General features: G+C 45.9%; 1 protein-coding gene across 4 annotated transcripts in view; it reads left to right on the forward strand.

Annotated features, from left to right (window-relative positions):
• Nucleotides 1-12,636, forward strand: part of CDC48B (cell division cycle 48B) — a 78,062-nt gene that overhangs the window by 19,046 nt on the left and 46,380 nt on the right. For 2 of the 4 annotated variants that reach the window (XM_086487124.1, XM_086487128.1), the window contains exons 2-3: nt 8,597-8,641; nt 8,868-8,923. In XM_086487124.1, coding sequence (XP_086343250.1) covers nt 8,597-8,641; nt 8,868-8,923 — 101 coding nt within the window. The other 2 variants (XM_086487125.1, XM_086487127.1) reach the window with 2 other exon arrangements.

A 12,636-nucleotide genomic window follows, 5' to 3' on the forward strand; every position in this document is an offset into this window, starting at 1 on the left:
CCTAGCCCCTATCCAACAAATCTCCCCTTGCCTCAACCCAACAAATTTTCCCCTCTTGCCCCCCTATCTAATACCTCTCGCCCCTATCCTAAGCCCCATCGCCCCAACCCTCATCCCCTCTCTGCTATCACCCCTCTCCGACTCACGCTTTTCAGGTTTGCAATTCTAAGGATACAACACACAGTGAGTTCAAGAACAATTCATGATGGCTGGTACAAGCAAGCAAGCTAAAAAGAAAGCCTTGTCTCGACAGAGACTCACTGCAACATCTCGAACTTCTGCAGAGGAAGAAGACGTGGAAACCTCCAGCCATGGCTTCACCGATCTGTCCTCCACTGATCACAGTGATGAGAGTTACAAAGCGTCTGACTCCGGCTCTACCTCTGACTCTGACTCAGACTCAGAGTCTTCTAGCCAACAGGAAGATGATAAAGAGGAAGATACTGTGAAAGACAAAAAGAAGAAGGCTATCACGCAGGTGCTGAGCCATCAAATTCCTCGGCCTCCTTCCTCCAAAACTCAAAACCAAATTCACTTTGAACTTCCATCTACAGTAGCCTCATCAGTCTCTTCAAGAAGTTTTATCAAAAGATCAGCTACATATGCTAGGTCTGTCAGCATTAGCAGAAGCCGATCTGCCCACTGATATTCCCATGGATATAATGCATGAGGTTCTCAAGCTTTTTCCCAAAGTAAGAGGGCACCCACTGACGGCTACACGCATTGGTCACGCTTTGGGAATGACAACCTTTCTTGTAGTAAAACCGGCTACGAGAACCTATTCACAACTTTCGAAAGATGCGACCATTGAAGCATGCAAAGAGCTGCTTAGTACTAGTCATGCTGAATATGCAAGAAATAAAAAGCTCTGGGCCATTTTCAAGTTCTACTTTCTGGTCAGAGCTGCTAAAGTAAGCAAGGGCAGATGTGACGTGCCTACTATGTTTTCACACTGCGATGGCCTTTACTGCCTCATCAACACCATCCCGTGTGGCTTTCATCAAATTCTATTTACCTCTTTACAATCGTGGGCAAAAAGATTCAAAGCTCAAGTGCAGTCTGTGCAATCTAGCTTACAATGCTTCGCAGCTCCCATGTTGGCCTGGGTCATTAACATAAATGTTAGCCCCATGGATGTGGATGCGGATATGCGGCGTAAAATCTCTAAGGCAAAAGGAAAAGCTATTGAACAGACAATGGATCTACCTGGGAAAGTGAAGAAAAAAAGGGCGAAAGTAGTGAAGGACACAGTAGAATCTTTAATATCACTACCAGTTTCGGAAAGCCAGCAGCTTCGAGTGAAGCAACCTGTTTGACGTTCCTCGTTTACTCCCGCTACTTGTTCGATGGTAAGTTCAGGTGCTGCAGATCACACTATGCATGTCACAGCTGTGGCTTCTACAGTGTGTGTTCCTCTCTCTACTGCTTCTATTTTTACTCCTATCACAGTGACTAGCTCCCAAGCCCTAGTTGGAGTTGCTTCTTCTCCTATGCCTAGTCCTGTTGCAGCCACTCCAACCGTCTCTACTCCACCAGAGAGGCATGATGTCAGTCCACCACGAGCAGTGCCACTTGCCACCCCAGTGCCACCAACAGTACCACTTGCGAGCCCTCTCCCGCCTGACACTGTTACAGGATCTTCCACAATGTCTGACTCTACATCACTTTTTCGCCTATCTGAGGATATACTGCAGGAGTCCAGGCAAGCCATTGCCACCATTGAGCTTGGAGCAGAGCAGTTGGCAGCCACACCAGTGTCACGCAGCTACTTACGCAGCTATGGAGGGATCTCTGCGAGTCGCTGAGAGCGCCATCGCCGATCGGGATGCTACTATTTTTGCACTCCAACAGGCCTTGAAGTTAAAGTCTCAAGTGATTAATGACCTTCAAGCTCAGGTACAAGGATTTAGAGAATTGCTCTTACATGAAAATAGGGAAACCCAGCCTACTATGATGGGTATGGGGTATGGATGGACTGGAGCAAGTACACCATTGCAGAATGCAGCAACGGGTCCTTCTCAGCAATTTATGGGACTCTACCCACAGACTCCAGTTCAGTACTACAATCAACAGTATCCTCAAGGGTTTCAGTCGTCACCATTGCCTTAGACGTAGAACGTTCCTTGCTGCGACGGTATTGCTGGAGCACACCGCCATGGCTGTGCTACTCGACGTCTTCAGTACACTACAGGACAAGTGCTACCCTCTGCCCAACAGTAGGTGGCTGGCCCCTTCACAGGCGGCCCAGTTACAGACATGAGAGCCCACATACAGCAGGGCCCCACCATTGATTTGATGGCTCCACCTTTTGAGACTGATGCTTCGAGTGGTGTGGCGACTAATCTTTCTCTTGGGTGACTGCAAGGCGGTTTTTTCATAATGACAATGCTGTGCAGTATTGGTTTCTTTTGCGGTCGATTAGGAGTTTCAGTCACCTCTGTGGATCCCCATGAGAAAGGGACTCCTTTATGTGTCAAGATATGCAAAGGGGAAGCAACCTCTGCAAACTTTCGTATGAACCGCCTGTAGTACGAACACAATCCCAAGAAGCTTCTAACTTCATGGACATTCTTCAAATTGGGCCAATCACGTATAGTCTCTATCTTGGCCGGATCCATTTGCACTCCTGCTGTTGAGACAGTGTCCCAAAAAGTGTATCTCTGGTAGGAAAAATTCACTTTTCTTTGCATTAATCACTAACTTGTGATCTCGTAATGCCTGAAAGACCTGAAGCAGATAATCTTTGTGTTCTGCCTCATTCTTGGAGAAAACAATGATGTTGTCAAAGAAAGTGCCAACAAATAGCTTGTACTCTCGAAAAATCTTGTCCATCGTCCGGTTAAATGTTGCAGGAGCATTGGTTAAGCCAAAAGGCATCACCAAAAACTCAAATAACCCAAAAGTAGTCCGAAAGGCTATCTTGTAGACGTCTCCCGGCGCGATTCGGATCTGATGATATCCACTCTTCAGGTCAATCCTGCTAAAGCACGAGGATCCCTGTAACCTGTCGAGTATATCATTGATCCTAGGAATCGGAAATCTGTTCTTGATGGTGATTTTGTTGAGAGCTCTATAATCGATGCATATTCTCCAAGATCCGTCTTTCTTCACCAACAACACTGGAGAGCAATACGGTGAAGGACTAGGCTGGACAAGACCCTTTTCCAAGAGGTCTTTCACTTGGTTCATAATCTCTTCATTCTGTGCTCGGCTCACACGGTCAGGTGGCCTGTTCGGTGGTGTGCTTCCAGGTATAAGATCAATGGTATGATCTTCAGGACCAGCAGGTGGTAACTCGCCTGGTAGGCCCTCTGAGAAGCAATCGGCGTGAGAGTGGAGAAAATCTTGGCGTTCTTTATCAAGTTTAGAAATATTTGTCCTATCCTTATTGCTCAGTTCTTTCATAAAGATCGAGTAAACAAACAGTCTGGATTTCATTTATTTTTAAGTGGCCGAAGCCGATACAATAGGGACAGACTCGCCCTTCAGTTTAATATCAAGTACAATGGTTTTGCCCTTCTCTGTAGTCAAAGTCGCTTTCCTCGCCCGATAATCGACCACGGCGTTGTTCTTGTGGTACCAGGGAATCCCTAAGAGAACATCACAACCCTCCAAAGGCATTATGAAGAAGTCCTCATGCCCCAAATACCCCTGACAATGCAACCGAAGTTTGCCAATGACAGGTGTAATGGCTACGTCCATGCCAGGTGCCGCTAGAACTGCCTCCGCAAGTGGTCCCATCCGATTGGTAGTGATCTCGAGCCGCGCCTCCAATTCCGGTGAAATGAAGTTGGCCTTGGCTCCTCCATCAAAGAAGATCAGGGCCTCTTGATCTTTCACTTTGCCCCAAGCTTGGCAAAGTTCTGTACTCTCGTCCATGGTGTCGGGATCAGTACCCACACAATCTGGAACCAATCTTGTTTTCATCTTGCCTTTTCGTCCACGTTCCTCAGCTGCTCTCGAACTCTCAGGCCTGTCGTCGTCCTTATCATTTTGTCCTTTCTGTGCCTTTTTAGGGCACTTCGCGGAGATATGTCCATATTCCCCGCATCCAAAGCACTTCCCCTCCTTGATGAATCGAGCTCGCTCCTGAGGAGTAAGCTTGGGTCGCGCATCCTTTTTCTCTGGGTTGCTCTTTTTCTTTCTACTTTCATTCCCAGAAGTCTGTTCGGCTCGTTGTGTCATGGCCTCATCTGTGAGGTAGGTCAGACTGCCAAAGTGAATGGCAAAGCCCCGCTTCGCATGACTCATCAACTCCTGAATAGAAGCTGACTTTTGCTCCAAGGAGTGATCTCGGATCTCTGTAGGTAGACCCAAGGTGAACCGCTTAATCTGTTCTCTGAACGACATCTTCTTGAATGAAGAGGCGGGTAGAAAAGAGCTCCAGAATCTCTCACAGTAAGCACTAATTGTATCTTTCTTGGTCATCCGAAGATGGTTCCAAGCAGCTCATATATCTCGTTCATACTCTTGCGTCAACCAAGAAGAAATAAAAGCTTCTTAAATTTCAGCCATTTAACTAGCGCAGTCTTGTTTAAAAGAAGTGTGGACCACCAAGTGCGAGCATTCCCCTTAAAGTAAGAGGCAGCTCTCTGAATCTTGGAGTGCTCTGAGTAGCGTCCTCCCGCGAAAGCAATGTCAAACTGCTGTATAAAAGACAAAGTCTTCGAAGCATCTGAGTATCCTGAAAAAGTATCAAATTTGATCGAGTGTCCACCTTCCTTAAACTCTCGGACTTTCTTGCTTTTATCTTCCAGAAAGTCATACTGGTTGGCTTTATAAAAATTCTTCTTGTTCGCATAAAAGTTTCCGTCATCGGAATCTGAGCTGTCTGTAGACGAGTCCTCAGTAGAACTGTCAGTCTTTGGGCGAGATTTAGCCTTCTTTGCCTTTTTCTTGCCCTTTCAGAAGCGTTGTTTCTTGCTTCGCTTTTTACCTTTTCTGTCTTCTTCGCTCGATTCTGAAGAGCTAGAAGAACTGTCAAAAGAAGAAGAAGAAGAAGAACTGGGTACTCCTTCAAAGTGAACACACTTCTTCTATTTCTTTGCTTTGTCAAATGTCGATTGACAAACCAAATAACCCGGGAAGTCAGTGCCTTTCTTCTGCTTTTTGTCGTGCTTTTTGGCTTTCCTTTGCGCGTCAAAAAGCTGAGCAATCCGTGCATCAACCACCTCTTCTAGTTCCTTCTCTGAATATTTCTTGTGAGCAGAAGGTTTCTTGAGAGCGGGTTTCGGGGGTGGTGTTGTGGTTTTCTGCCACTGCTCGTGCACTTCCTGAAAGAAGTCTAGCTCATATATTTTGTCAATTTTGGGTCCTTCGCAAAATTGAGCATCATCTTTGTTGCATCGCCGATCAATTGATGACGCTCCATCTCTCGTCGCTCCGCTTGAGTAGGCCGAGGCGGGCCATACTCTGTGCCGGAATCTTCATTGTGATCCCTGCCCGCATCTCCAGATGTAGAGGGAGTTGACAAATTCTTGCGTGAAGCCATAGGTGCCGCGGGAAAAAAAATTTGGGGATCGGATTTCCCGTAGAAGAGAATTCGGTCGTGCTCTGATACCACTATAACAGACTTGGACACTCCAAGTCAAGAATCAATCGCGACAGCACCAAATAACCACTTTAAAACAATTCATAGATCACAATAGATTTGCACTGGCCTGGCGGAGTTCCGTGCCTAGAGATATTGGCCCCAAAGACTGGCGCCCCTTTCGGTATTTCTTTATGTATTAAATCAATGTCAAAGTACAAAGAGCGGTTAGGGTTTCACTCTCACTCTGCGTCCAGATGCTCTGTAGAGTGAGCCCTAAACCGTTTACTAAAGGTTACAAGGGATGCCCAAAAGCAGAGCCCCAAAAGCTTCCAGTTTAAAAGCAACAATTCTCTCTCTCTCTCAAGAGAGTAAATAAAGCAAATCAGCTCTCTCTCTCTCTCTTATTCAAATTGCGTACCCAAAAAAGCTGCAATTTTGTGTCGCTAGGAGGAAAAAGCAACTTCCGCAATTTCCGGAAATCCGTACGCTGGCCACGTGGCAGTTTCAGCCGCTTTAGGGTTTCAGCCAGAAAATTAGGGTTAGGGTTTCCAGAAATTAGGGTTTCCGCTGTTGGTAGCCACGTCATCACTTTGTGACAATTGCTCACAAGGCCGTAGCAGTGGGCAGGTGGTTGGAGCACAGTGGCCACCCCTGAGCGTGCACAGCATGTGGTCATCATAGAGAGACACAGAGGCATTGCCTATGGGATTGTCCCATGGCACAAAAAATATGGCTGCGAGTCCTTCGTTTGCTCCCCTCACTAGGTACAACTAGACAATTTACCTGGGGCTCGCCATCATGGTCCACCACCCTCGTGGGCCCACCACTCCAGTACAAGATAGAGTCAGTCAGCATGATGCAAGATGATCGACCACGACTACGCCCAGCCTTGGAGGTGACCCCCCAGGTCTGGAGACAGGAGGCCGACGGCCGATGGGCCCTCATCAGCAGCCTGACACTGTGGTTCATATGGCGGGCCCGTTGCTTTCGCATTTTTGAGGCTAGAGCAGTTCCACTTGCCGAGACAATACGAGACATTTGGCTAGAGCTCGTACACACCCTACGAGGCCAGTTTGACCAGCTTCAGGGTGGATCGGACCGCATGAGGGAGCGTTGACAGGCCTTCTTACGGTTGTGGAGTTTGGGCCCCTTCTTCACCATTGAGCAGGGGACCCCTCCATGGCATTACCGCCCACCAATGTGGTTCTTCCCACCTCCCATCTCCTGATCTAGCCTACATTTGTACATATATATTCAGCTGTTTCCCTCATGTATCTTTCCCTTCGGGGGTGTTGTAGCCCAATGGGCTATTTTTAACTAATAGAAGGATCTCTATTTTGCAAGAAAAAAAAAGTCTATTGCACCGTGCCTTTGCGTTTTGCTGATCCCTCTCCTTCTCTGCCTTCTCCTGCCCTAGGCAACTCCTCGTGCAACTTCTTTGTAGATCCAAGAGAACCCTGCGACAAGGTTGCTTTTGGAGATTCCACATTCGGAGGCTGTCCACCATTGGAGATGAGAAGTTGTGCACTTGTTGCCGCTATTTTCAGCATATCTGTCCATCTTCTGCTGCTACTTCTGACAACACCAGGCTTGCAGCAGCACAGTGACAGCCTGGAAACCCTATCGTAGCGCAGATCATTTCGAGGTCTGTGTGATACGTGCGAGAGCACAACTACATGCTACAAGTGCAGTGGCTAGGATTTGCATTGCAGAGACCCGCAGGTTGGGTTTTGCATTGGCTGATTTACGTAGCTTAAGGTTTGCGCGTGCCAGACAACGTCTCTATGAAATGTTTTAAGGCGGAAACGTTTCACTCTTGAAACGTGTTGTTTCCCTACGAAATGTTTTGCCACGTGTCCAACTGTGGAACCATACTCCCAAACGCGTCTAAGTCTGATTGATGTATGATTGGGTTTTTTGGACAATTCCAGCTAGCCTTCCCCCTTGTAGCAGGGCTACAGTGTCACTGGCATGGGATAGACAGTCAGTTACAGTTGGGCTGGAGTTCACACTGGACGGACTCTGGCCTGGGCAGTGACACGTGGCAAGTGATACGGATAGTGGTTCAGTGGACACCGTGGTCAGCTCACCACTACAGTTTGGAGATAGACTTAGCTGAACTGGATATTTTGTGTGTTTTTCCATTGCAATCTATGGTTTTGTGCTTCTCTATATTGTTTAAGTGTCATATGTAGACTGTTTTTAGTGTGCTGTATGAAATCCGAGGTATACTTCATTAATGCTTCTGCACCAGGTCGAGTCCAACGTATGGAAAAACTATGGAGCAGATTGAGCAGAGTGAAACGTAGGACCGAGGTGTGCATAGATGGATTTCAAAAAGCCCTAGAAGGTATAAAGTATGGTAACTTCTGGTTGGTAAAATGGCACGTGTTTCACTTGATTAGCGAAACATTTCAAGGCTCAGAGCGTTTCACCTATCTCGTGCTAAAACACATTTCATGGCGACCATGGGCTAGAGCAGGGTTCAACTAGGGTTTCAGCCCCCAGGATACGTGCGGCTTCCCTTCTCCTCCTCAAGGAGGCTTTACTAATGTCTCAAGAGAAGCAGAAAAGAGTCATAGACAAATAGCTAAAACAAATCAAGATCCAAGTCAATTGTTTGGTTTTGCTATATTTCAAAAAGAAAAGGCTTCTCACAATGTGAAGGGCAAAAACGGTCATGACCCTATGTTAAGTTGAGTCGATAGTTAAGGACCTTTTCAGGTGATATTAACCCGTCCTGGCGTTCCACTCGTATCTCCACCTGCTTTTGGAGTGATATACTTCTAGTTGTGTATCAAGGAACCAAGGCTTACGTGCTTCATACTAATATACAAAACTTTGTGGATCAAGATTTAATCTTTCAGGATTCTAACATTTAATGAGGGTGTGTCACCCTCTGTCTCTTAGCAATTCAAATTCATGTGGCTTTATGTTGTGATCCTTTTTTTGTTTGGATGTGAATGTTCATGAAGTTCAATCTACTATACAATGATTTTTTGCAAAGGCTTGAAACGCGTTTCAATTCAGACTGAATATTTTGTTGTTGCTTTTTTTTTGAAGTGGCCAAGAGGACTTCTTTTGTACGGACCCCCTGGTACTGGAAAGGTATTCTAGTGCTTAGCACCAGCTTGTAGTAGGTGACGTTAAGGTCTATGCTGATGGTTTCTGTTTATTCTGATTCTTGATAAATGTGCCTTAAGTGATTTCTGTAGTGCTGCATTGAGTAATATTATTGGTTCCTTGTACATCTAGTTTGGGTGTATGGAGGTGTATCTACTAATTGATGCGTCTAGGTTTTTTGTGGCTGATTGGTGTTCGCCTTTGCTTGCAGACCAGCTTGGTACATGCCATGGTTCGCGAGAGTGGTGCACACCTTATCAGTATAAGGTGCTCTTTTTCATCATTCATCCTCTCTGAGTTTATGACTGCTCTGAATAGATATAATGGTTAGCACAGTGGATTTCTGCAAAAGGGTAGAGCTACTTGAATTCTGACATTTATTCTATCTTTCTTTATTTTATATCTTCCTTCTCTTTGGATAAAGCAGATCCAACGGTATTCTACAAACCGTACAAGCTATTCAAATGCAATCAATTGAGTTATGCATAAGCCCATATGCTTTCCCTTGAAATCACAGTCATCATTTCCGGGGAAGGTGTTGGGAGGCAAGATACATTTCCATCTAGAAGTTTTCTGGAAAAATACTTGATGCATATTTTTGATATATCTTGAAAGTGCTCTCTTGCTCATTTCCCTTGCCTAATGTGGTCATGAGGTAGTCTCTTTTCTGTCAAGGTATAATTAATACTTTTCAAAGATTCAGGTCAATCGTGTGGACTCCACTCAAAGGCCAGTTTGCATTTGGCACACCAAACTTGCCATCAGCTCTGCTTGAATATCCAAACATCACGGCTTATGGTGTCCTGTTTTTAAGTACGGCATTTATAGGTTAATCCTTGCATTTGCAGGGGCTTTGTGAAATAATTTCTGAGTACATCCAAAGTTGAGGAGGAGCTGGGGCTCAGATTGCTGTCACATGTGTCCACAGCATGTTATATGCCGATGATATTGTTCTGATCTCTGTGTCACACGAGGGATTACACATGAACTAGGCGACAAAAAGCTGAGAGAAGTTTAATTACTTAGTCACTTTTTCAAGTCTTGGCACTTATATGCACAAACACAGCAAAAACAGGTCACCTGCACGACTGTCACGCGCCACCCTTGTACACTTTGTACATGTATGCTTTATTCACTTGTGTAAAGTCCAAAAGCATTAAAAAACCATCTAAAGTCTTTGGGGTGGCCTGTATCATTTTGCAAACACACGTCACAGGCCTCAACCATGAAGATGCTTAGCCGGTGATATTCCCTTCAACCTTGGATAGCTTAGCCGACAAGTGGTATAGTTACTTTTAGACAGCCATTTTGTAAATTGGGCGACGCCAAAGCAAAGTTTCTGTGAAGCTTTTCAACTAAGTGACTTTCAAGAGAAAAGGTTCTAGATAAGCTAGGGAACCTTCTACTTTAACAAGATGAAACATTTGCAAAGCTCATGACTAGAACAAATGTCCTAGTGGCCGAACTGTCCTAGCAGCCAGGGGACTTCATGGTAAAGAAGTGGGTCATCCATGTCCTCTTTGTATCAATCTTTGTGAGATTCTTTCTGATAATCCCATTGATCTCTGAGAATGAGAGTGATGGTGTGTCTAAGGAGTACTGAAAGGGTGGAAATTTGTCTACAGTTAAGCCGTGCAACTGAAACTAGGCTGACATCTGTGCATAACAACATCTAGCATCATAAAAGCAGAACATCGAGAGCATTTGTTGGAAGTGTTCAAAGCTCTGAGAGAACATAGATTGGTGATCAATTGGAAGAAGAGCAGGTTCTTTCTACCAAAGTTACGTTTCTTTGGGACACATTGTTTCGTTCAAGGGTGTTAGCTTGGATCAAGTTAAACTGGCAGGCTAATCGTGATTGGCCTACATTGATTTATGCACATGTTTGGGCTTGTGCTCTTACTACATGCGGTTCATCAGACAGTTTCTTGAGTAGAGACTCAAGCAGAAGTTGACTGCTGGGTCCATGTGTATTTACCAGATCCCCCCAATGACTAGCCCTCCAAATGGCTCGAGGGACAATCTAGCATAGCGATGACTTGGGAGCTCCCCAGAAGAAGAGAAGCAAATAAATGGAGACACTTGAGAGAGAGAGAGAGGCAGTCAGAGGTGCCTTGAGTTACTATGGTTTACAGATGCAGGAATTCCTTTCATGGGAGTCCATGTCCTACTCAGGTGCACACTCCTTTGGATACTATCCCCCTCCTTTCCCTGTGGAGCCTCTTGTCATGTTTACCTATCACCTCCCCTTTGGATAGTTATGATAGAGATGATATTCCTCTATCTGTGTTGATGACAGTATGAGAACAGCTTTCCACCTCTTGTATCTGGGAGAGTTGTTTATGTTAGGAGATGTGGGAGGTTGATAAGCAGGTGCAAGTTTCCAGTGTCCATGTAATGACTCAAACCCTCATAGGTAAACATGACAGCCTAATCGTATGTAGTTTTTTGATCAATTCTTTTTAGTAAATGTGACTCTGTCCAGCAAGTATTTTTTCTAATTTATGAGATACATGCTTGAGAAACATGGTTCCTCCATGATAAATTAGATACAGACGGGGAAACATGGGGCTTGGAAATACCTAACTTCCTGTGGAAAATTAAGGGACTCCTTTTTGCTGATGACCTGATCTTGCTTGCTGATTCACCTGAAAGCCTACAAACGAGCCTTGACAAGGTGAGTGAATGGACAAAGACCTGGAGTACGAAGTTTGGAATTGATAAGTGCATGGTCATGGTTTTCCACTGTGACCTGCAGGACCTCTCTATGAGGATCTTTCTACTAAGGTAAGGGGGCCAGTAGAATGGCGGCCCCCAATTCCACCGAGGCTAAAGGCCAATAATATTGCACACGATCATGGCTTCAACGTCCGGGCCTGCAGCAAATTGGCTAGCATGGCGAATGCGGAGCACACGCGTGATGGGTTCAATTCTGCTCCACTTCTGGCTCCTTGCTGCCACAATACTTTCTCTCTACTGTTTTGTGATGGAATTACCAACGGGATGGACACACTTGCATAGGAGCTTTTCCTCCGATCGGCACCAGCTGAGCGAAGCAAGATATGCAGGCAAAAATGCGAATTGTTGGATGTGGTGGAAAAGGGCTGCACGTCAAGTTTTGTGCCATAATATTGGCCCTCTCACCTTAGGGGATGAGATGGTGCAAGCCGGTGAGACTTACAAGTACCTTAGTATTGACGTAGACTCTACCTTCTCTATTGAACGTATCGTTAAGGAGCGAGCGGACAAAGGTAGGGAGAGCCTGCTCGCATGCTAGCACCTACTAACTAGCCGAGCCATCCCCATCTGGTCTTGAGAAACTTTCTTAAGGCGTGCGTTTATCCAGTGATCTGTTATGGTGCGGAGATTATGGGGGGCCATGATCAGTGTATGCTCCATTCTTTACAGTGCCTTGCCGCCACCGGGATGCGAATGTTAGGTGGGAAGGGAGCAAGATCGACCTCCGTGGGGATGGCGACCCTGCATCAAGAATTTAACATCCCTCCCGTACCTGCATTTTGTGGGGGACAGCGAGCTAGAGCTTTTCACAAGTACTGCTCGGCTTCATCCACTTGGATAGGCTCCTTGGTAAACAAGAAGCCTAAGAATCAACTGTTCAAGAAATGGACTTGGATGACCCGAACCGAGAATTGAATGGATAAATACATCTGTGCAGCTGACTTCAGCTTAGTACGCTACCACGCATGGGACAACTGGGATGAGAGGCACTCGTGCCTTGCGTTGGAACCCAATAAGACGGCCGGCTATGAACAGACTCGTGCATACTTATTGCAGCTCAATAGGAGCACTGTCATAGATAGGCGTGATGTTGGTCCTCTTGCGAGTAGGTGGGCTCAAAGTGGCAGATAGTAGGAGGCGCGGACACAGCGTCTGTCCATTGTGCTCCCAGCTAGACGGTCGATCACTTTCGCACTTGATGATGAATTGCTTAGCGCAGGATGCTCCTAGGGGGTGATGGC

This window comes from Adiantum capillus-veneris, chromosome 17, assembly GCF_014529385.1.
Source record: "Adiantum capillus-veneris isolate H3 chromosome 17, ASM1452938v2, whole genome shotgun sequence".
Lineage (NCBI taxonomy): Eukaryota > Viridiplantae > Streptophyta > Polypodiopsida > Polypodiales > Pteridaceae > Adiantum > Adiantum capillus-veneris.